At 44.8% G+C, this 24,440-nt stretch overlaps 1 protein-coding gene across 1 annotated transcript in view; it reads left to right on the top strand.

Moving 5' to 3' along the window:
- The window catches only part of SHB (SH2 domain containing adaptor protein B), a 160,649-nt gene that overhangs the window by 121,329 nt on the left and 14,880 nt on the right, over nt 1-24,440 (top strand). The window contains exons 4-5 of the mRNA XM_082204990.1: nt 774-948; nt 2,952-3,071. Coding sequence (XP_082061116.1) covers nt 774-948; nt 2,952-3,071 — 295 coding nt within the window. The remainder of the gene's footprint in view (nt 1-773; nt 949-2,951; nt 3,072-24,440) is intronic.

Here is a 24,440-nt window from a genome sequence, read left to right as displayed (position 1 = left end):
CAACTGCTGATGAAATCGGTGTGATTGCAAAGGGAAATGTTTGGCGTCTTGTTTCGGCACTGTACCATGGCTTCAGCTTTCTGGAAACCCTCTGGAACTGTTTGCAGAGGAGAGGCTCACCCACGAGCACCCTCCTTGCCCTATGGCGAATGCCCCGTCAACACGAGCATTGCAGCTTGCAAAGTGGAATAACCCCCTTCCTCCCCACTGCATACTTTTCTGGGGGTTCTCCCAATCCCCTCTGTAGGAATGACCTTGGGGTGTGGCGCGCACTCCCCCTCACAGATAACGCCACAACTGTCTGAACATCTTGCCCTCTGTCTAACCTTTTGCGGTCTCAGTAGTCTTCCGTGTCCTGTCTGTGACCTTTTGTGTCTGTGACCTTTGTCTCCTTCATCATACATTGTGCAAGGGGGAAATGACGCGGTGGAAACAGGTGCCAAAATAACTTCGTACCACCCCACAATCTCGGGACTGGAAGATGTGTAAAGGTCACAGCCCCAAATGTATCTGCCTGGGTTTGCATATTGTGTCAATAAAAGGAGCCTCCAAAGAGCTAGCTGGCAGCTTGCTTGTGCACAGCTCACCACACTGTGCAAAAGCACACTAGTGGAAGCCCTTGCACAGGGTGTCTGCTGATGAGCTTCCTTAAGCGAATCGGCTGATCAGAACTTCCTTTGGGACTGGGTGCTGCTGAAGATTTTGCGGCCCTTCTATCTGCAGGGAGTTGGTTGATTTGGAGGTAATCGCTTTGCCTGAATGTTTTCTTTCAGCCCAGTTCAATGGGGGAGAAATGAGGCAGTCTTCCCCTTCCCCATCTTCGAATGATCGGCGTCGACAGCTCCGAGCACCAGGGGGAGGCTTCAAACCTATCAAGCATGGGAGCCCCGAATTCTGTGGAATCCTGGGGGAGAGAGTGGATCCGACCATCCCACTGGAAAAACAAATGTAAGTCAAGTTGGAAGTTTGCTGTGTAGGTGGATGAGGAGAACAGGAGAAGTCTGTTTGCAGGAGATTTCCAAGGCCATGGTGCCTGCATTGCAGATTAGCAACAGACCTTTCTCACCGGCGTCTCTGCTTTGCATTGCAATCACAACTCCTTGACCTGGAAAGGTGTAACAATTAGGGTATGCGTTGCAAACTGCCTGGTCACATAAAGGTAAAGGGACTCCTGACCATTAGGTCCAGTCGTGGCTGACTCTGGGGTTGCAGTGCTCATCTCGCTTTATTGGCCAAGGGAGCCAGCGTACAGCTTCCGGGTCATGTGGCCAGCATGACTAAGCCACTTCCGGCGAACCAGAGCAGCGCACGGAAATGCCGTTTACCTTCCCGCCGGAGCAGTACCTATTTATCTACTTGCACTTTGACGTGCTTTCGAACTGCTAGGTTGGCAGGAGCAGGGACCGAGCAACGGGAGCTCACCCCGTCATGGGGATTCGAACCGCCGACCTTCTGATCGGCAAGTCCTAGGCTCTGTGGTTTAACCCACAGCGCCATACCACATTTTAAATAAATCAGTGCATGCTTAAAACAAGCTTTAGGTGGTCACCTAGAAAATGCAACAGGAAATAGTGTTTGGAACATCTGGTGTTTGCAGTGCCAGATTTATTTATAAGCTAAACAAGCTATAGCTTAGGGCCCCACTCTCTTGGGGGGGGGTCCCCAAAAAATTTAAAGGGATGTACATTTCCAAAATATAAGGTAAACTTCTTAGTTGTATTTCAGTTCAACAATGACTTCGATAAAATACATATTTTGTTATGTGCAAATACCTATTCGGTCCATAAATTACCATATAGCATATATTCAACACAAAAAACAGCTACAATTTGTTGTTGACAAAGGACAGCTGGACATACAAAGGGCCCCATTTCCTTCAGTAGCTCAGGGCCTCATCAAACCTAAATCTGGCCCTGGGTGTTTGCCATGAAAAGGGTTGTTTTGGAGCAGCTCAGGCTGTCCTAAGGGATACTGAGAGCACAACTAGGTATCAAAAGTGTCTCTCACCCCCTTTTTGAAATCTACTTTGAAATCTGTAGTTATCACCCTGGCTTTGAAATAAGCATCTCTTACTGCTTCTGTAGGATTTCATCCAACAGTGACCTCTTACATTTTTGCACAAAGCAGGGCTTTTTTCAGCTGGAACTCCCTGGAACTCATTTCCAGCACCTCTTTTTCTAGAAAAAAATAGCCCTGGCACAAAGTGTAGTCAACTTTAATTTTTTCAAAAGTGTATCAAGGAATAGAAGGACAGGAATACATGAACATAAGACTGATTCTGGGCACAGTATGCAATCATTATGCCATATTACGTTTGTTTAAGAAGGATTATGGTGGAAAGCTTTCAGAAAACCCAGTCTTGCTAGGTCAGTGAAAAAGGAAAGGATGGGTATTAGGAAAGGGATGCAAAATATGGCATTAGCATCGCAATAGATAGATGCACACATACAAACAATGTTCTGTTCAGAATGGAAGTTCTACAAAACTAATGTCCCCAGAGTTGCTTGCCCTACATGTTGTAGATCTTCTCCCACTGAAATCCATGCGCTTAACTTTTTGTGAATTGTGTCCTCCACACTTACGTTGCCCTTAAAACACTAAAACAATTACCGTATTTTTTGCTCTATAAGACTCACTTTTCCCCTCCTAAAAAGTAAGGGGAAATGTGTGTGCCTCTTATATGGAACGAATGCAGGCTGCGCAGCTATCCCAGAAGCCAGAACAGCAAGAGCGGTTGTTGCTTTCACTGTGCAGTGATCCCTCTTCCTGTTCTGGCTTCTGAGATTCAGAATAATTTTTTTCTTGTTTTCCTCCTCCAAAAACTAGGTGCATCTTGTGGTCTGGTGCATCTTATAGAGCGAAAAATATGGTATGTTGTGAGATGTTTTGTAAACTCAGGGCATGTTTACCCAAATGCTTGATTGCTGTGCGGTTTTTGGTTTCTCTTGCAGATGGTATCATGGAGCAATCAGTCGGACAGATGCAGAAAACCTCTTGCGGTTGTGTAAAGAATGTAGCTATCTAGTGAGGAATAGTCAAACCAGCAAGCATGACTATTCACTTTCATTAAAGTAAGTATATATATATATATTTTTTTAAAACTGTATGGGTGTGACTTAATTTAAGTGGGGGTTTCTTGGCTTCAGTAAGAGCAAACAGAAAGCATTCCTTCGCTTCGACACTAGAAAGGCCTACCCCATAGGAATTTTAGAATTCCAAACATCAGCCTGTATTGCTTTGAATGACAGTTACTAGATTTGGTTGTTATGCTCCAGAGACGTGCATAGATTTTTTAGTGTTTGTCTGGCCCCTTTTAACAAAATACACTTTATCTCTTCTAGCTGCTGATTAAATTGTTTCTGCTCTTCGTTCCTCCCTCCCACCCGCCTCAACATTTAATAAAGCCATTGTTTTACTAGTTTTTCTCTCTTTCTCTCTTCTCTCCCCAAGGCCCGACCATTCTGTAATGAGGCGGCACAAGAATAGTAACAAGTGTAGGAATCATCCACAGTCCTCCTATAGACTGGCACCGTACCATATGAAAGTTCACCAAATAAAACGAATCTAACCTGTTCTGAATTTTTGAAAATTCAGATCTAAGCCAGTTTGATAATCAGTTTCATTCCTTCCTGAATCCGGGGATGACTCATTTCAGGTGATCATCTGTACCAGATTTGTTTGAGTGGTCATTAAGCTAAACAATAAGGGATATGAAAACTAGGACATGCTCAGCTATTGAGATCAACTATAATATTACATGCCGTAATACAAATATGAATATTGCTATGATATAAATATATATTGGTGGTGGTGGTGGATTTGGAAAAGTAGCTTTTCAAAGAGGAGGACTGTGTCTGCAGGGAGTTCTTGTTTTGTTTTAATATCGAGGCGCACTCAGCATTAAATTCCCTACCTGCAATCGGAAGTGATACAGTCCTAGGGAGGTTGTACCATGTGATGGTGTGGCTCAACTCTTTGAGACTTTGCTTTTAATAATAATAATAATAATAATAATAATAATAATAATAATAATAATAAAATTATGTATACCACACCCTCCCCAGCCAAGGCCGGGCTCAGGGCAGCTTACAACCAATAATAAAAACAAGTTGAGCTAATACAACTTAAAAACAAGATTAAGATACAACATTAAAACATTAAACAATTAAAATGCAGCCTCATCACAGGAGGAGAAAGGAAAAAGAAAGAGGGGAAGGAATCAAATTGACTCCAAGCTAAAGGCCAGGTGGAACAACTCTGACTTACAGGCCCTGCGGAAAGAAATCAGATCCTGCAGGGCCCTGGTCTCATGTTTTTAGGGAAAATAGCTGCCATAGGATGTTGAGTGCAAAAAAGCATGAATTGCACTACACACACACACACACACACACACACACATATATATATATATATATATATATATATATATATATATATATATGCAGGTTTTGGTGTCTTCGGGTGTCTTCCCGTGTAAGAGTCTGGGTGTCTGTGCGACGTTTCGACGAGGTCTCACTCGTCATCTTCAAGATGACGAGTGAGACCTCGTCGAAACGTCGCACAGACACCCAGACTCTTACACGGGAAGACACCCGAAGACACCAAAACCTGCATTCCTGTACCCGTGAAAATCTACGAAAGCAAATATATATATATATATATATATATATATATATATATATATATATAGTGCATTCAGGTAGTTTTTTAATCGAGGTTCAGTAACTGGAGGTCTGAGGACCAAGCCTTTTGTCCTTGAGGAGAGTTGACCTTTCCAAACCTGCCAGTGCTTGCCCTCTGCTCTTCCAAGGAACTGTGGAAATGGGAAGCAAGAAGCAGCTGGGAGAGGACAGGGGATGTGGAGTTGGACCGCATCCCAGGGACTTTGGTATTCCTGCAGAGGAATGCAATGCAGCTAGCTATAGCTGTGACTTCTGCACATTGGCCAGAGTGGTTCCTCTGCCTTACATGAAGCCTGCAAGCGCCGCCAGGATTTCCCCCCCTGAGATGGCTCCCTTACTGTGATTCCCCACATGCAGGGACTTATTCCTGGTCGTGCATTCCCAGATTTTCAGTGTTTATCTTACTGAGCCGTCTGCTTCCGTCATTCTTTGGCTGAAGAGTGAAACAAAAGTGCAGTGTATTTGTTTTGCGTTTACCCTTCTTCTTCCTCTGTGATCAAATTTCCTCCTTACTGGGCAGCAGCCCAATATTTCGCTTTGGCGTCCCTGAAGCCGCTCGTGGAAATCGACGCAATGCTGATTCTCAGTGGATGGTGTTTTTGTTTTGTTTTTAAACGCACAACGAATGCTGTTTATGCTCACACTTGCAGGTGATGGTGGAGTTTTTTTTGGGGGGGCGAAGGATTCCACCGTGTCACATAGACTTATTTGCTTAAACGCTGTAGCCCTGCCTTGGGTTTTAAATTGTTTGTATGAATTAGACTGATATGTTTCTGAAAAGCATTGCAGCAGTTAGTGCAGGCCCTGTGCATAGCTTGTAGCTCCCTAAGCCAAATGCAACCAACCAGCCATGTACAGACTTCTGAGCGCTTCACAAGTCTGTTTTAGTAGTTCCAGGCAGATGGCAGAACCAGGACGTGAACTGAGACCTAATGGGGTGCTGGGCTCTTGTTGACTGGGTGGGTCACAAGTTGTACAGGCCGGATTCAGTTTCTCACCCGCCCACACACCCCAAATACCACATAGCTAAACAGCTGCAGGTTTGTGGTGCTAGTGATGAACTTTTTTATAAAATAGCTTCTCTGTTAGAACAAAGCAAAGCAAAGCAAAGCTTTTATTATTATTATTGAGTTGTTCGGCTTAGAACAAAAGGTATCCCGCCTTCCCAACCAAGTTTCCGAGGTGCCTGGAAGTGTGACAAGCTCTCTCCTTTGGTGGTCCATGTCTCTAGAATCAACCACATGAAGAAACCTTTGCTCATAAATGAATCCATCACGTTCCCCGCTGTCGCACCACAAAGCGCTCTGATAGTTTTATTGCATGGTTTTCATAGCGCCGAGGCATGCCGGGTGGGAGTCTGCCGGGCTACTGGAATGTCAATAAGAGCTGAAAGGAAAGGTGACTGAGGGGTGAAGTGTGTTAGTAGCTGGGTGGGGAAAGAGCTAGCTTGTATTTTAGACCAGTGAAGCCTTAGAGTGCAAGGTAAAGGTAAAGGGGACCCCTGACCATTAGGTCCAGTCGTGACCGACTCTGGGGTTGCGGCGCTCATCTTGCTTTATTGGCCGAGGGAGCCGGCGTACAGCTTCCGGGTCATGTGGCCAGCATGACTAAGCTGCTTCTGGTGAACCAGAGCAGTGCACGGAAATGTCGTTTACCTTCCCGCTGGAGCGGTACCTATTTATCTACTTGCACTTTGACGTGCTTTTGAACTGCTAGGTTGGCAGGAGCAGGGACTGAGCAACGGGAGCTCACCCCCTTGTGGGGATTCGAACCACCGACCTTCTGATCGGCAAGTCCTAGGCTCTGTGTAAGGTAGACTGCTCCAAAAGGCACACAAGGACTTCTGGACAGCAGGTTTGGGGAGGAGGAAGCCTTTTCCTCCTGCATCTTGGAGGGCTTTGGGTTTGAACTGTGCTAGATCGGAAGGTCAGCAGTTCGAATCCCCGCAACGGGGTGAGCTCCCATCGCTCTGTCTCCGCTTCTGTCAACTTAGCAGTTCGAAAGCATGCAAGTGTGAGTAGATAAATCGGTACCACTGCAGCGGGAAGGTAAATGGTGTTTCCGTGCGCTCTGGCACTCGTCACAGTCCTCCGTGCACCAGTAGCGGTTTAGTCCTGCTGGCCACATGACCCAGAAAGCTGTCTTGTGGACAAATGCTGATTCCCTTGGCCTGAAGCGAGATGAGCGCCGCGACCCCACAGTCGTCTTTGACTGGACTTAATTGTCCAGGGATCCATTACCTTCTTATGAGTGTTCAGGGAAATATCTTGCTTTTTGTTGAAGTTCTCACCCACTTCTAAGTTACACCTGATCTCCACCATCCAAGAATCTAAATCAGCATAAGTAGGTTAGACATCTACCCAAAAATGTCTCTGAGTTCCCCCTGTTGCTTTTCTCTCACATATACACAGTGTGTGTGTGTGTGTGTGTGTGTTTATTTAAAAAGAAAGAGCTGGAACTGCCCTTGGTGGCACCTTTTCTGTAGGGGTAAACTCTTTCTTCCCACTTCTGACACCGGGTTGCAGAGAGTAAAACCCAACAGAGGATACGTTATGGTTGCCCTCAGGGGACCATTGCAATGATGGACTTTTATAGGAATGCTTCGTCCTATAAAAATTATGTCTCCTGTTGTAAGTTAGGGATTGAACAGGGCAGTATTGTTTCCTGACTCAAAGCTGTTTCAAAAAGGCCTCCTTACCAGCCACACAGTGGAATTGTGAATATTCCTTCTAATAGTGATGAGATCAAGTGTTTCCATAAATTCTTCTTCCACACACCTGAAGTTCCAGGTGAACAAAGCTCCCCAGGCCAGGTAATCTGCGTGGTTTCCAGAGACGTTTCTCTTTCAACGTGGCACGTATGTCGATAATTGCTGATAAGACGTGACACTTGCCGCTTGTATCTTAGGCTGCTTTGCAGAGTGTTTCCAGTTATACAACCCCTTAATCTTCATTCATCTTCATTCTCAAATGAAATGAGGCCTCCTAAGTGCATTTTAATTGCACGCGCTTGCATTCATCTCCTGTTGCCCTTGCTTCCTCCATGCCTCCGTTCTCTCCCTACTGTCAAAACTATTGTAAGCTCTTCAAGGCAGGAACATACTTTCTTCAGAAATACTGAAGAAATCCATGCGCCGTGATGTGCAGTATAAATTAGTAATCATAATTCTTTCAGGTATTCATTTTCCCCACCCCCAAGCACAATCCTTTCGGGTTTCAGACAGTAGTTTCCTTAAACAGTGTTAAGCTCTGATTATGATCTTACTGTCAGTACAATTGCAAAATATTCCGATATACAGACTTGATAAATAATATGCATTATCTCAGCAGCCCTCCAATTGTTCTAAAATGCTCTTAGTTGCTTTTTTTGTTTGTTTAAACTTTTTTTTGCTCATAGTGGTGCAACTGTGCTTCCACCAACAATTCACAAATTTATATTTGAGCCGCAGGATTTTTCAGTGTTTCCATATTTGCTCAGTGAAAGGTCTATCTTTTGAATGTTCTTTTTCCTCTTTAAGAAATGACTTTCAGTAGCCCTTCACGTCATGGATGGCACATGTCCTATAGGTGACAAGGCTGCTAGTGGTGTCGGCTTGTAGGGGCAGTAAAGAAAACGGGGAGGTTTGAGTTGACCTCTGGGTTATGGCTTTGAATGATAGGTGTTTGTCGCACACAGAAATATTCCTCCTTTTAAAAAGCCAGGAGTCGGTGCTGAAGTTTGCAATTTGCTAAACGTGTAATACTGCAGAGTTATCTTTCTTCCTTTTGTTTGTCTTTGGTCGATTTCTGATAATAGATTCTGACAATCGAGTTGTTTGTTGTTTGCTAATTAAGTGTATTAATTTGAATTGCGTCTCTTCTCATTTCTTTCGGCTAATGGGGAAATCTGTGTGCTCTCTCACTTGCCACACAGTGTTCCTTTTGGCTCTCTAGCTTGAGGGCAACTAGGCTAGAACAAGCCTAGCCTCCTGATTCATTAAAGCCATGAATGACATCTGGAGTGTGTGCCGTTGACTCTCTGAAGGGCCGTATAAGAGTTTTGTTTGGAGTTGTTGTTTTATTAGCCCCAGAGTATTGTCGGTCTCGTCAAACAGTCGCTTAGCTTTACAACAGAACGTGACAAGCATGCTTTGTGATTTCACGAGCCTGGCATTCAGAGAACAAGAGTGGCAGTTTGAGTCGTATTTTTAACAAGGGCGAAAATAAAGCCACACAGAGAAGAATTTGCAGAATGGTGTGATCTCACTGGAAGCCATGTCGCGTGACAGTAAATAGTCGTCCCTTGAGATCTTCTCACTTCACAAATGAGATAAATTCATCCTTTGGCCATAAGGGTAATGAGAGAGATCTTCTACAGAAATGCAAGGAGGTATTAGCTTTGAAAAATCAACTTCCTTAAAAACCACACAACAGTTTTCTTCCCTGTTTTTGTTAAGGACACTTACCGTATTTTTTGCTCTATAAGACTCACTTTTCCCCTCCTAAAAAGTAAGGGGAAATGTGTGTGCGTCTTATGGAGCGAATGCAGGCTGCGCAGCTATCCCAGAAGCCAGAACAGCAAAAGGGATCGCTTTCACTGCGCAGCAATCCCTCTTGCTGTTCTGGCTTCTGAGATTCAGAATAATTTTTTTATTGTTTTCCTCCTCCAAAAACTAGGTGCATCTTGTGGTCTGGTGCGTCTTATAGAGCGAAAAATACGGTAACTACTGATCTGAATTTCCCCGGAGAAATCTGATCCAAGTCATGCTGACCCAGAATCATGTAAGGCGATGTCTCCAGAATTTCTGGATATATATAGAGGGTCTATATGCGCATGCTCATTGTATCATGGGATTTATAGTGTTGTGGAACCATTGTGGCATATGCAGTTGCATATTTCATGGTCACAACGTGATGCAGGATTTATAAGGAATTAGAAATGAGAGCACTGTCGGTCTCTCTCTCTTTTCTCTGTCCCCCAACACCCATTATGTGCAAGATAGCACATAGCTACAGTATAGCACCATGAACTGAAATTGTGAACATAGATAACAGACAGGTAAACTACTATGTAAAAGTTCATCAAATAAAACTCATCTAATACGGCCTGATTTCTAGAACATTCTTATCTTGACCAACCCAACAATCCATTTCAGTACCTCCTTAGTCAGGGAACAACTCATTCCTGGTGATTGTCAATACCAGAATTGTCAGGTGGACATTAAGCTAAACAATAAAAGAAAGGAATTCTTATTAAGGGATTTGTTAAGATGACAAAAGATGGCTTGATACCAAGCAGTTAACATAGCATAAGGATGTTAATATCACTGAATATATAATACTCACTGATAACCATGAAATAAAAGCCTTGTTTGGATACTCAAAAACATGGCAGATTTTAGTAGGACCACATAACTTTTGGAATAAGATTCCCTTGCTTCAAATCAGATGTTCTTTGTCATTTCAATGCAAGTCATGTTTGTGGCGGACTTCCCTTTAGAATGCCTTTTTTTCTCCCTCAGCTGACAAGTTTGTTATTTGGCTTCAGGCATGAAGAATCAGCTGTGGCAATTTCAAGATGTGCTGCTCAACAGTCCAGTCCATGCTTTCTGTGTTGATTTATGTAGTGAGAAAATATTTTTCTTTTCTTTTCTTTGCTCTTCTCCTTCTTCCAAATGGTAGACACGTTCTGTTCCGTTTATGTACACATGGCAATAAATCTTGATTTGTAGCTTCTGGTACCTAGAGAACAAGAAAACAAGGCTTTCTTCATTAAAAACACTCTGCAAGCTGACAAAAAGCCTGCATGGTAATAAATAAGAAGGGTAAGCTGCAAGATTCCGCTTTGTCTGCAGTGCATGAGGTAGATAATAGAACCGCAGGATAAACTTAACATCAGTAAGGTCAGGGAGCACAGCTGAGCTATCTGACTTTGACCTCCTTGCATAGCACAGGTCAGTTGCATTTCCTTCAGTCATTTTGCTGCATCAAGCTGGCTTAAGCTGAATTCTGCCAAAGTCATCTTCTGGAACATTTGCCATTTTTAGTTCTGAATGGAAGCTAAGACACTGGGGCAGAAGTGGAGAAAAATTTGCAGCAGCCAGAGAGCCAAATTCACCCTCTGGCAACTTTTCAGTGCATAGAGCAACCAATGTAAATCCTACCATAGTAAAAAAAAAAAAAAAAAGGTAAAGGACCCCTGGACAGTTAAGTCCAGTCAAAGGCGACTATGAGGTTGCGGCGCTCGCCTCGCTTTCAGGTTGAGGGAACAGGTGTTTGTCCAGCTTTCTGGGTCATGTGGCCACTTCTAAACAGCTTCTGGCACAACGGAACACCATGATGGAAACCAGAATGCACAGAAACACCATTTGCCTTCCCGCTGCAGTGGTACCTGTTTATCTACTTGCACCGGTGCTTTCAAACTGCTAGGTTTGCAGGAGCTGGGACAGAACAACGGGAGATCACCCCGTCGCGATGTTCACATGGGAAGACCAGTATGTGCCTTATTGGGAGCATAGAATTTGTTCAAAGATTCTGGGTGCTGAAATGGTCTCCGGAAGGAAGAAGGTAAAGGTAAAGGTACCCCTGCCCGTACGGGCCAGTCGTGTCCGACTCTAGGGTTGTGCGCCCATCTCACTTAAGAGGCCGGGGGCCAGCGCTGTCCGAAGACAGCGTGACAAGCTGCATCTGGCGAGCCAGCACAGCACACGGAAACGCCGTTTACCTTCCCGCTAGTAAGCGGTCCCTATTTATCTACTTGCACTTAGGGGTGCTTTCGAACTGCTAGGTTGGCAGGCGCTGGGACCGAGCAACAGGAGCGCACCCCGCCGCGGGGATTTGAACCGCCGAACTGACGATCGGCAAGTCCTAGGCGCTGAGGTTTTACCCACAGCGCCACCCGCGTCCCCTATTGGGAGCATAGAATTTGTTCAAAGATTCTGGGTGCTGAAATGGTCTCCGGAAGGAAGAGGAAGCGGCCAAAAGTACCATATTTTTTGCTCTATAAGACGTACTTTTCGCCTCCTAAAAAGTAAGGGGAAATGTGTGTGCGTCTTATGGAGAGAATGCAGGCTGCGTGGCTATCCCAGAAGCCAGAAAAGCAAGAGGCTATCCCAGAAGCCAGATCCCTCTTGCTGTTCTGGCTTCTGGGATTCAGAATATTTTTTTTTCTTGTTTTCCTCCTCCAAAAACTAGGTGTGTCTTATCGTCTGGTGCGTCTTATAGAGCGAAACATACGGTAAATTTGAGCAAGTGCTCAGGCCAGGACAGATGGAGGTTGACGGAGGACTTCACAAGACTGAATTACAGAAGTGGCCGTGAGGGTTGGTTCCAGTGGTATTTCAGCAGCGTTTTGTGCTAAACAAAACAAAATCCCTGCGGTGCTCACTGTAATGTTGGAGTCACAAATTTAACTTGTGGCTGTGCCGCTGCTGGTTGTTTTCACAGCATGACCACCAGTCTTAAGTGATTTTGTTGGGTCTGATGTTACCCTGGTCATGCCAACAAGCTTGTATGACAAGGCTTTGCTTGTATAAGTCGACTGCCAGCATGACACCATGATAAATCATAGAATCCTAGAGATGGAAGGGGCCCTGAGGATTATCTAGTCCAACTCCCTGAAATGCAGTAATGTGCAGCTGCCCCTTATGGGGATAGAATCTGCAGCCTTGGCGTTATCAGCACCACCTTCTAACCAACTGAGCTATCAACAAGTGGAAAAAAAGTGCTAACTCGTAGGCAGAAAAAGAAGAAGAGTTTGGATTTGATATCTCGCTTTATCACTACCCGAAGGAGTCTCAAAGCAGCTAACGTTCTCCTTTCCCTTCCTCCCCCACAACAAACACTCTGTGAGGTGAGTGGGGCTGAGAGACTTCAGAGAAGTGTGACTGGCCCAAGGTCACCCAGCAGCTGCATGTGGAGGAGCGGAGGAGCGAACCCGGTTCACCAGATTATGAGTCTACTGCTCTTAACCACTACACCACACTGGCTCACTGCCTGAGCCTGTTCAGTGGGAATACAGTGGTACCTCGGGTTAAGTATTTATAATTTGTTCCGGAGGTCCATTCTTAACCTGAAACTGTTCTTAACCTGAAGCACCACTTTAGCTAATAGGGCCTCCTGCTGCCGCTGCGCTGCCGGAGCACAATTTCTGTTCTCATCCTGAAGCAAAGTTCTTAACCTGAAGCACTATTTCTGGGTTAACGGAGTCTGTAACCTGAAGCGTATGTAACCCAAGGTACCACTGTAGTTGGAACTGTTGTTCTGGGAGCGTCTATTTAAAACCCTGGTCAGGAAACTGGGGTGATTTAGTGCTGCTCTTCTTCCTAGCCTTGGGGAAACGCCCTTTCAGCCTCCTCTTGGAATCAGGGGCAGAATTCTGGCAATTAGTAAATCAGAGCTGACGAGTAGGGAGTGAGCTTCCTGACCACATTCCACAGATGGAAGATGGTGTGCCAGGGAATATTTTCCTAAATGATAACCGATAGATCATTCCTCCCTTTTCATCTGTTGCTCACATGCTTCCTCTGTCAAGGAAGTGCAAGGGATATAGAAAGTTTTACTGCAGCCAGCTTTTGAAATGGCAGGCGTATCCCGACACTTGCTGGAGACCGGTAATCAGCATGACACATCCATTCATCTTGCTTGGGCAAACTATTCTGTCTTCAAGTGTGCCTGGTGCCTCAGCAGTAGAGCATGAAAACAGGAGTCGTTCTTCCTCCTCCTCCTCCTCCTCCTCCTCCTGCTGCTGCTGCCCTTTTATTTGGCCCCAGCAACTGGTATTCAGGGGTAGAGTGCCTCTGAAGATGGAGGTTTCATTTAGCTTTTACGGTTTATATCCATGCACTGAACTACCCTCTGAATTTGTACAGTTAATGTAAAACCATCGTAGCTAGTAATCATCAGCTCATAGAAAATGCGCTGCAAATTTTGCACCCTGTGTATTAGTAAAGGTAAGGGGACCCCTGACCATTAGGTCCAGTCGTGGCTGACTCTGGGGTTGCGGCGCTCATCTCGCTTTATTGGCTGAGGGAGCCGGCGTACAGCTTCCAGGTCATGTGGCCAGCATGACTAAGCCGCTTCTGGTGAACCAGAGCAGCACACGGAAACACCATTTATGTTCCCGCTGGAGTGGTACCTATTTATCTACTTGCACTTGACGTGCTTTCGAACTGTTAGGTTGGCAGGAGCAGGGACTGAGCAACGGGAGCTCATCCCATCGTGGGGATTCGAACCACCGACCTTCTGATCGGCAAGCCCTAGGCTCTGTGGTTTAGGCCCTGTGTATTAGCAAGGCGCTAATACGGTGACCTTTATATTCAAGCATCTACTAGCTACCCACCTTTTTTGGGTTCCATTTGTTTTTGGTCGAGTAGCTCTTTCACATTATCTTATTTTAACCCGTATGTAGTTTTTAAAATGATTTGTTTGCTTGTTATTAGAAACCAAGCTACCCTTGTGGATGAGGTGTTCATTACGGACATATCTGGCATTAAAATCTACAACTTAGCAAGGGAGAGGAATAATCTTGTTGCAAGGTAATGATGAACATCTGGAAGAACCATTCAGGGCACATGATACCTCAAAAGCCCAGTCCCAATTTTTCATGAACACCCAAGGGTAAGCACCTTCCTTTGAAGAAAGAAAACTTAGCGGAAGTTGTATTGCTTGTTAAAGTGATATACTAATTTCCTGCTCATCCACAGTATGCACACACACACATACAATGACATATATCATAGTTTATAACCAGTGCTTTTTTTCTAGAAAAATATGTGCCAGTACTCAATGCAGTTGTTATAGTAAGTGCCACACTTTTTAACAACAACTGAAAGAAGTGTTGGTACTGCGTCGCCTTGAGTACCCCCCCCCCTGAAAAATCACTACTTAAAGCAAAGCTTAGCATACATATAATAAAGTCTCCTTTATTATGGCCTTTATTGGGCCAGGGGTTATTCACCCCTGAGTTAGACCAATAAACATGCAACATAATAAACTAGCATAGAGCTGTTGCTCTAAAAAGCCTTTATAAAAAAAGATATTGCCAGCACATTCAGATTTAAAAGAACCTCCTGAATGAAAGTGCTTCCAACATGTGTTTAAATGCACAAAGAAAGCGGACTGCCTGGATTTTACCAGGGAGAGCATGTCGTAGTCTGGGTGCCACTGCAAAAAAGCCCCCGTCTCTGGCACTATCCAAACAACTTCTCATTCAGCGTGAGACCCGAAAGCAGAGCCTTAAGGTGTTTTAAAACCAAAGCAAGTTTCTGTGTTTTGTACTGGTCTTTGGTCTTTTGCCTGGAGCACTTTCCTGTGGAAAGGGGTTATAAATAGCTGTAGAGAAAGTTGTGGCAATCCACTGCGGTAGCAAGGGCCATGGATCAATCTCAATGTGACTGGTGTGAACGTTCATTTATTTATTTTATTTTTTTATTTTTTTATATTCAAAACTAAAATAAAACATATTATCCAGAAACATATCATCCTTGTTCCCCCCCATTTTTCCTCCCTCCCCCCCTCCCCCCTCCCACACAAAACCCACCCACCCCCACACCCACCCACCCGACTTCCCTCAGTTCCAGTCTTTGGTTTCTCTAAAAATGCTGTTTTCTGCATGTTACAAAGTTGTATAGATCCTCAAACTATTTAGCTGATAATTATCAATAAAAGGTTTGTGAATGTTTATTCAAAACCTGCCAGGGAGTCCACTTCGCTTTGTTGTGTCCTCAGATACTTTGTAAAGGGTTCCCATTCATCCTTAAAGTCACAGTTATCCTTGTCCCGTAGCTTGTATGTCAGTTTTGCCAGTTCTGCATAGTCCGTCAATTTTTCTTGCCATGATTCTTTAGTTGGGGTTTCTTCAGTCTTCCATCCTTGTGATACCAGAACTCTCAGGGTGAACATTCATTTAGAACAAGGTGGGGTGTCTCAGGCCTGGGGGGCCAAATATCCTCCCCTACCTGGCAGCTGGGACTCCCCCCAGACTACTCCAGTGCAGATCTGACCCATAGAATTGTAGAGGACTCCGAAATCATCTAGTCGAACCCCTTGCAGTGCAGAAATCTTTTGTCCAGTGTGGGACTCAAACCCAGGACCCAGGACCAACTGAGCTGTCCAGCAGACATTGTTTCTCCCCTTTAGCTTCTGGAGGTAGCAGGATAACAGCCCATCAGTGCTCCTGTCGTAGCAATGCACCAGCCTGTCAGCTCTTGCAGTCCATTAGAGCAAGTTCCCAAAGGCGTAGTTTATTGAATTTCCTCTCTGTGTTGTCTAGTCAAGTGTCACACTTTGCGGCTATTCCTTCTAGGGCTAATAGGTTTTTGTTGTTGTTGAGATTACTTCACCCAGATAGGAATACCAGTAATAAATGCTACATGGTGGAACCCGCTTAATGAAAATGACGTTAAATGCCCGCAATGGCTCTTCATATTTTAATTAATATGCTCTGAAGATGGCAGGGTTATTTATAGAGTGGGTAGTTTTACTCCTGTGAGAGGAATCTTTATTCAGAGATACTGGCTTGTCGTGTCTACCAAGTTGTGTGTCCATTAGTTATTACAGCACAATGACTTGCGAAGAAGCTCATCTTGCTCACTTAGCTAATATGTATCCCCACGAACAATTAAGTTTCTCTATGTTCTTAACAGATTGATGGGTACATCTTGGTATAAGCCAATTACTGTTCCCAGAGCCAATATTTTTTAAAGGGTAGAAAACAGTACCCAAAGCATTGAAGTTCATTTTCTTGCCTCCTTTGAACCAAGTGCTCATGGCAAATTATTATTATTATTATTATTATTATTATTATTATTATTATTATTATTATTATTTTCTACACTGCCCATCTGGGGCTGGGTTTTCCTAAATGTTCTGATATAGCTGAGGCCTGCTAGTGAATTAAAATTATAGGTACATTGCCTTCTTATGCCAACACCGATTAATTTTAAAGAGTTTAAATTACTCATTTTCAGAGAAGCCTCCTGCCTCCATCTCTGCATGGTCTTTTCTGAATTGAGGGAAGTCATTCCAAAGCTGTGGCTCAAGCAGAGTTGCAGCAGGAACCCTCCTCTCTGGACTGATACCTTGAACTCTCATTTAGCCAGATTATTTCTCAGAACATTCTTTTATGCCACATCACACATGTTGAAGATTACTGGCTCTCCATCTTAAAAGCCTTTGGCGCATTTCTACCGCAGCAACTTAAAGATTTAGAGCATGATATAGTTGGCGTAAGGGACGCGGGTGGCACTGTGGGTTAAACCACAGAGCCTAGGACTTGCCGATCAGAAGGTTGGCGGTTCGAATCCCCGCGATGGGGTGGGCTCCCGTTGCTCGGTCCCTGCTCCTGCCAACCTAGCAATTCGAAAGCACGTCAAAGTGCAAGTAGATAAATAGGTATCACTCTGGCGGGAAGGTAAACGGCGTTTCCGTGCACTGCTCTGGTTTGCCAGAAGTGGCTTAGTCATGCTGGTCACATGACCCGGAAGCTGTACACCGGCTCCCTCGGCCAATAAAGCGAGATGAGCGCTGCAACCCCAGAGTTGGTCACAACTGGACCTAATGGTCAGGGGTCCCTTTACCTTTATAGTTAGCATAGCATAAAATGGCTTAGCGATTATCTTACAAGCCAGAAAGGCCTTCTTGTTTCACTTGTGAGTCATGAACTGGCTAAACGTCTTTGGGCAAACTGCTAACTTTTGTGAAGGTTTCCCTTCGATATCCTTCTTTCCCCTTGGCAATACAGGCAGGTGCCTAACAACTTGCTTTAAGCAGCCATCCCTGTTTATTCAAACATGGTTTTGGGATTATCAGGTAGCAAGCCATCCTCCTTGAGCCTTGGACCTTTTCTCAGGAAAACAAAATTTAATATTTCAGTACATTACCTTTCATTGGCAAGGATCTGTCCATGGAAGGGAAAGAATATAAGGAATGTTGACCTGTCCCTTGATACCATTTAAAGCAGGCATCCCTAAACTCTGCCCTCCAGATGTTTTGGGACTACAACTCCCACCATCCCTGACCACTGGTCCTGTTAGCTAGGGATTATGGGAGTTGTAGTCCCAAAACATCTGGAGGGCCGAGTTTGGGGATGCCTGATTTAAAGATTAAAAAAACAGTTCTCATAAATGTACCCATGCAATGAGGATGTGGCCATCAATCTGTTAGGAACATAGGAAATAGCTGCCATTCATAAACTGCTGGTGGTTTCTGTTTTGCGTTTGATTAAAAATTGAAAAACAAATCAGTCCGAAGATAAAGCAAAAAAATTTTGGAACTGTATTTCAGGCAACCAGACTGCCGAAACCTGTAATTAATGTGGGCACAGTGTGGTCTAAATAATAAAACACAGGGCTTTGTTATGTATCAGTACATAAATCAATTGCATTTAGAGAGCACAGAGATGGAGATTTAATTTAGAGAAAAAAATTTCGCCCTGTGGAAATGGGTTGTCAAGAAATTGATAGAATACCAGCCTTGAGAGATTTTGCTATCTGAAGACCAAATTACAAAGAGATGAAGCTGACCTTTGTAAATTGCATTTTTCAAGCTGCCTTAAGTGCCGCTGAAGCCAGGAATTCTTTGCATATGAATTCATTTAAGTGTGTTACCTTTTCCTGCTTTTTTTATTCATTAAACTACCGGCACCTTTTCCTCAGGTTAAGGCAGTTTGTAAGCCAGATTTTGTCTGCAGTTTGCCAAACCGCTTGGACACCCAGAGCCAAGGAATTGCATTACTAGGGCAAAAGAAAGGCCCTTATCCTGCAAGGCGCCTGTTAGGGAACTGACATCGGAGCCTGAGGCGGAGGGAAGGCTCTCAAATGATGCTGGAGAAGGGCCCAGCAGGGAGAGAGGCAGTTCAGCAGAGCGGGAAGCAAATCAACGTTACACCAGGGATAAAGGGGGGCTGATGGGGGAATCGGCGAGGGGGCTCCAGGACTCTTCACTGGACACCAGCGGGGAGAGCACGGGTCCTCCGCTACCCACGCCCACCCTTTTGAACTGCTAGGTTGGCAGGAGCTGGGACAGAGCAATGGGAGCTCACTCCGTCGCAGGGATTCGAACCATCAACCTTCCGATCGGCAAGTCCAAGAGGCTCAGTGGTTTAGACCACAGCGCCACCTACATCCCATCAGTACAGAGAATGGGGGTGGGGAAATAGTAGCGGTAAGTATTTGCTCTTTTCATAAAGAGTGGCCAAAAGGCCGCATAATGCAAGAGATCAGTATGCAGAGCACAAATGAAATGGAGGTCCATTCAAGAGAGTAAATAAATCCACTGAATGGATTTGACCTCCCTTCCAACAGCTGATGCATTGGCAAAGCAAAGTTTGCAGAAACCCCTGAAGACAGGGAACTAGTTTATGTGATGAGCTTTGAGCATCAGTCTGATAGAGGAGGAGGAAGAGAAAGATGGACTAGATGACTCTTGCGGGCCCTGCCAACTCTACAATCGTATTCTGCTCTGGTCAGACCTCACCTGGAGTACTGTGTCCAGTTCTGGGCACCACAGTTCAAGAAGGACACTGACAAACTGGAACGTGTCCAGAGGAGGGCAACCAAAATGGTCAAAGGCCTGGAAACGATGCCTGATGAGGAACGGCTAAGGGAGCTGGGCATGTTTAGCCTGGAGAAGAGGAGGTTAAGGGGTGATATGATAGCCATGTTCAAATATATAAAAGGATGTCATATAGAGGAGGGAGAAAGGTTGTTTTCTGCTGCTCCAGAGAAGCGGACACGGAGCAATGGATTCAAACTACAAGAAAGAAGATTCCACCTAAACATTAGGAAGAACTTCCTGACAGTAAGAGCTGTTCGACAGTGGAATTTGCTGCCAAGGAGTGTGGTGGAGTCTCCTCCTTTGGAGGTCTTTAAGCAGAGGCTTGACAACCATATGCCAGGAGTGCTCTGATGGTGTTTCCTGCTTGGCAGGGGGTTGGACTTGAGGGCCCTTGTGGTCTATTCCAACTCTATGATTCTATGATTCTAAGAAGAAGAAGCAATTGGGACTTTCCCACTGTCCTTTTAAAAGATGCCCACTACACTCACCCCCCAACCCTTTTTCAAATCTGTTTATACCATTTTTTAAAAAAAAAACAAAAACGTGTTGAGAGTATTCTGCCCTTAGATGCAGTGTCTGCACCAGCGTAAAGCAGTCCATGAAAATTGCAGATCAGTTGGGGACTGCATTTCTTCACTTTGTAGAAATGCAAGGACAGTAGCTCTGGCCAAGGTCCAGGAAGATCCCTTTCTCCAGATAAAAAGGAGGTATTCCAACAGCTAAACTGCTTGGCCTCGTGAAATATTGACCAACGTGGAGTTTCTTCTGTCCAGCAAAGATTCGCCTGCTGCAGTGCAATTTGAACAAGCTCTTTGCTGTACAGTCCAGGAGCTTCTCCTCTCACCCAAACCGCAATTTAGATATCCATAAGAAACTTGAAAGGGGCCACGCATTGCTCAGAAGTGTGTTCTCCAACAAATGCATATTGCTTTGCTGCTGTAAGGAACTTCTGTCCCACAGGCTTAGAAAAAGCTGCAGCTCAGCTGTGTTTAAACCATGTTGCGAAAGCTGCTCTGACCTCCAGCTTCATGCAGAATTTATCTTGTTTGATGTATTCATCGTGTTAGGGAAAGTCTCGAAAGAGAGAGAGATTGATCCTTCAGCAGCAGTGAAGAGAACTGTGCAAACTGGCCATGTTGTTGGTGGTGGGGGTGCTCCTTCTCTGTTTCTGGTAACTCAAGAACCAATCAAGGTAAAAGGTAAAGGGAGCCCTGACAATGAAATCCAGTCACAAACGACTCTGGGGTTGCGGCGCTCATCTCGCTTTACTGGCCGAGGGAGCCGACGTTTGTCCGCAGACAGTTTTTCCGGGTCATGTGGCCAGCATGACTGAGCCGCTTCTGGCGAAACCAGAGCAGCGCACAGAAACGCCTTTTACCTTCCTGCCGGAGTGGTACCTATTTATCTACTTGCACTTTGTGCTTTCGAACTGCTAGGTTGGCAGGAGCAGGGACCGAGCAACGGGAGCTCTGCCTGTCACGAGGATTCGAACCGCCAACCTTCTGATTGGCAAGCCCTAGGCTCAGTGGTTTAGACCACAGCGCCACCCGCAAGGTTGCAAGGACGTCTAAGCATAAGTCTTACATCCTAATGTGTGTCTTTGCCGCCCTTTCCCCTCTCCGTTTTCAAAAACAGCATCATGCCCTCCAACATTTCTCCAATGAAAATAGGGATGTTCCATTCCATAATGATAATTTTACTGTTTATACTCCACACATCTGACTGGGTTGCCCCAGCCACTCTGGGCAGCTTCCAGCATATATGAAAACATAATAAAGCATTTAAAAAAACTTCCCTATATAGTCAAACCTCTGTTGGCGAACGTGTAATCTGTTCTAGAAGACCATTTGACTTCCAAAAAGTTCGACAACCAAGGCGCGGCTTTCGATTGATTGCAAGAGCTTCTTGCACTGAGTGGAAGCTGCGTGGGACATTCAGGTTCCGAAAAACATTTTTAAAAATGGAGCATTTACTTCCAGGTTTTCGGCATTCGGGAGTCAAATGTACGATACCGGAGGCATTTGGGAACTGAGGTTTGATTGTACAGGATTTCTTCCAGACAGCTTGGGGGCCAGATAACTCCATACCCTCCAACGTTTCTTCAATGAAAATAGGGACATCCTAAGTGGGACATTCTGGATCAAATCAGCAACCAGGACGGCTTCTCTTAATCAGGGACGTCCCTGGAAAATAGGGACACTTGGCTGGTCTGCAGCATCAATTAGAAGCAAGAAACTGAGCGTAGTCTTTCTGCTGGGGAAGGCTTAGGGGCTGACCTCTCAGAATACTGGATTAGATGGGAGCTTTGGTCTGATTCTGCAGGGCTGCTCTTAAAAATCCTACATTGTAACACATTCCAGTTCCAGGCTTCTGTGAACGGAATGTGAGGCTGACTTATTGGTTCAGCAAGCTGTCTCAAGATGGTAAGAAATATGAGATGGTAAGAAAGGTAAGAAATATGATATGGATAGCTCAGCTGGCTAGTGCATGGCGCTGATAATGCCAAGGTTGCAGGTTCGATCCCTGTATGGGAGAGCTGCATATTCCTGTATTGCAGGGGATTGGACTAGATTGTCCACAGAGTCCCTTCCAGCTCTGAAATTCTGTGGTTCTGTGAGTCAGACTCTCCTTTCCCTCCACTGGGGCTTGGAGGACAATGAAATCATAACAAGGCCTGAAAGACCAGAGAACTTCAAGACGAGTGTGCCTCGCCTCTCTGCAAATAAATATCGCATCAGAAGGGCTTTTGTTTAAAACCGTATTCTGAGTCCACCTAGCATTTAAGCAGAAGTGACAGGGGCCCCTGCTGTCTGCAAGCTGGCTTTCTGCCGGCAGCCCTGTCATTTGATACTGTCCACCAGGTTTCTCCATCTTTTGTCCCTCTTTTCAAAGCAGCTGATTAAAAAAAGGAAAACCCTTTCTTACTAAAAGCAGCTGACACTAGTGCTTTAGCTTCCTGACTTGTTGGGGGTGATGCTACAGAGCTGCATGATGTCAACCGGAGCCAGAGGAGAGGCACTGTGTTAATTGCTCGGCAAAAATAGTAGCTGTCAGATATAGAATGAAATATTGCTGCACGTTTGGCTCTTGGAAAGAACCTCGCGCCCCCCAACCCAACCCCAGATCAACGAGCTGAGCACTCCAGGCAGCAGAATCGAACCATCATGCACTTGCATAGATTTTAAACCCCCCCCAAAAAAACCACCATAATTATTTCTCATTCACCTTCTTACAAGGATAGCTTCATCAGCTGAATTGCTACCTCTTCCAGTTGTGGGTGCTACAATTAGGAGGAGATCATCAGGAGGGCTGCTTCTGACTTGACTTTCCTCTGCTTACGTTCTGAAAGTGATGCAGCCAGAAAATGGCTTTGTAAGGATGTCTTTGTAAGGTATAAATGCTCAGGTACAAGCCTGGGACTTTCCCCCTGGCAAGGTTCCCAGTTTTCATTGCCGTTCAACATATTTCATGTAGGCCCATGCCCATCAACTCCTATGTTGCAACGAAGGGTTTCTGTGGACATTTTCTCTTTGCTTTCCTACTTTCATAAAGCTAACGACACAAGGGGGACTTTGCTCATATAAGCAGACATTCAATTTGAAGGAAGGAACCTTTATGTTACACATTGAAACAGGTAGCTTGTTGGTCTTCCTCGCCCAGGACATGTTCACTTCGCTTGCTCAAGCCAGTGAAACACAAGCAACAGTTTTAAATGAACTTGGGAGTCGGCTGAAAGGGAAGCACATGGATTCAGTTTGGCTGGGCATCATCTTTTGCAGACAGTTAATGCAGCATCTGGAATGCAGAACATTTGGACGTGTACAAACCTGCGCATGTGAGTGGCGGCCACTACCTTTGGTCTTTCTGATAAGTTCTACAAAATCTGGCAAATAAATTTCAGTTCTGACTTAGCTGTCAAAACTGACTGTTGAAAGCTTAATCCTCCTTGTTCTTCCACCCTGTTTTGAGAAAAAAACTCACATTTAATTGATCTCTCTTTTTTAAAAGAAAGAAAGAAAATGTTGCCATTTACTTAACTGGAGTCTGTTTCATTGGGCAAATCAGCTGCATTCTCCAGCTGAGAGCGGCACGTTACCAAACAAGAAGAGAGCTGTAAATTCCAGGAAGTAAATGGATTGGGCAAATAGAGATGTCAGTCTTTTTTCAACAGAGAAAGAAAGACAGGGTGAGAATGAGTTAGGATAGCCTCCTGATTTCCCTCATTCTTTTCTCAAGACAGAAATCCATCATTTGACCGTGTTCCAAATGCAGCAGTGGGCGTCATCGTGGAATAACAGCAAGACCAAGCAGGCCACGGAAATCAGTTCTCACCGTCATGGCATTTTGGTCCTACATTTTAGACTTGGCAGTGTGAGATGTTCCAAGGCCCGTGTCAGGATTGCTGGAGAAGACAGGCTGTTTTTAACAGATCAGAACTGACAGTCTACCCAGACAATTTATTGACAGAAAGAAGGGTGTCCCCCACAGCAGTACTTACTACCAGCTACTAATAGTCTCTTGAGCAGCACATTTCAGGCTTTCAGGGTGCATCACATACATGATCTCCGTAAACTTTAAAACAGTCCTGAAAGGTAGAGTAATATAATTGTCCTCCATAGCAAATAGTGAGCTACTGAGAGGTCACCTTTGGGAGTTTATAGTGGAGGTGGAATTTGAACCAGGGTCTTCCAGGACCTCACACTTAGGGTGGGACTTCTTCTTCTTTGACAATCAGTCTCCTCCTCCTCCTCCTTCTTCTTTTCTCCTTTGGTGATCACTCGTAGCCAAATAAGATTGTCTTCCATGAACACAGTCTTAGCAGTGAGTCCATAAGTGACTGTGGAGGCCAATTCTGGATCCACATGTCCTTCCACAGTTGGGGACATAGGTTTCTGGGCAGGAGTTGATCACAGTGAGGGTTTGCCAAATGTGCCTTCCTCTTAGCACGTTTCTCCCTTTCATCCTGAGTTCTCCAATTCAAGCCCTTGCAGGCCAGTGTTTCCCAATTGTCGGTGTTTATACTACACTTTTTTTTAGATTTGCCTCGAGAGAGTTCTTTAAACCTCTTTTGTTGCCCACCAGCATTACGCATTCCATTTTTAAGTTCGGAATACAGTAGTTGCTTTGGAAGACAATGATCAGGCATCCGCACAACATGACCAGTCCAACGAAGTTGATGTTGAAGAATCCTTGCTTCGACACTGGTGATCTTTGCTTCTTCCAG

This window comes from Podarcis vaucheri (assembly GCF_965113315.1).
Source record: "Podarcis vaucheri genome assembly, chromosome: 17".
In the NCBI taxonomy this organism is placed as follows: domain Eukaryota; kingdom Metazoa; phylum Chordata; class Lepidosauria; order Squamata; family Lacertidae; genus Podarcis; species Podarcis vaucheri.
This window is presented reverse-complemented; position numbering and strand designations above follow the sequence as displayed.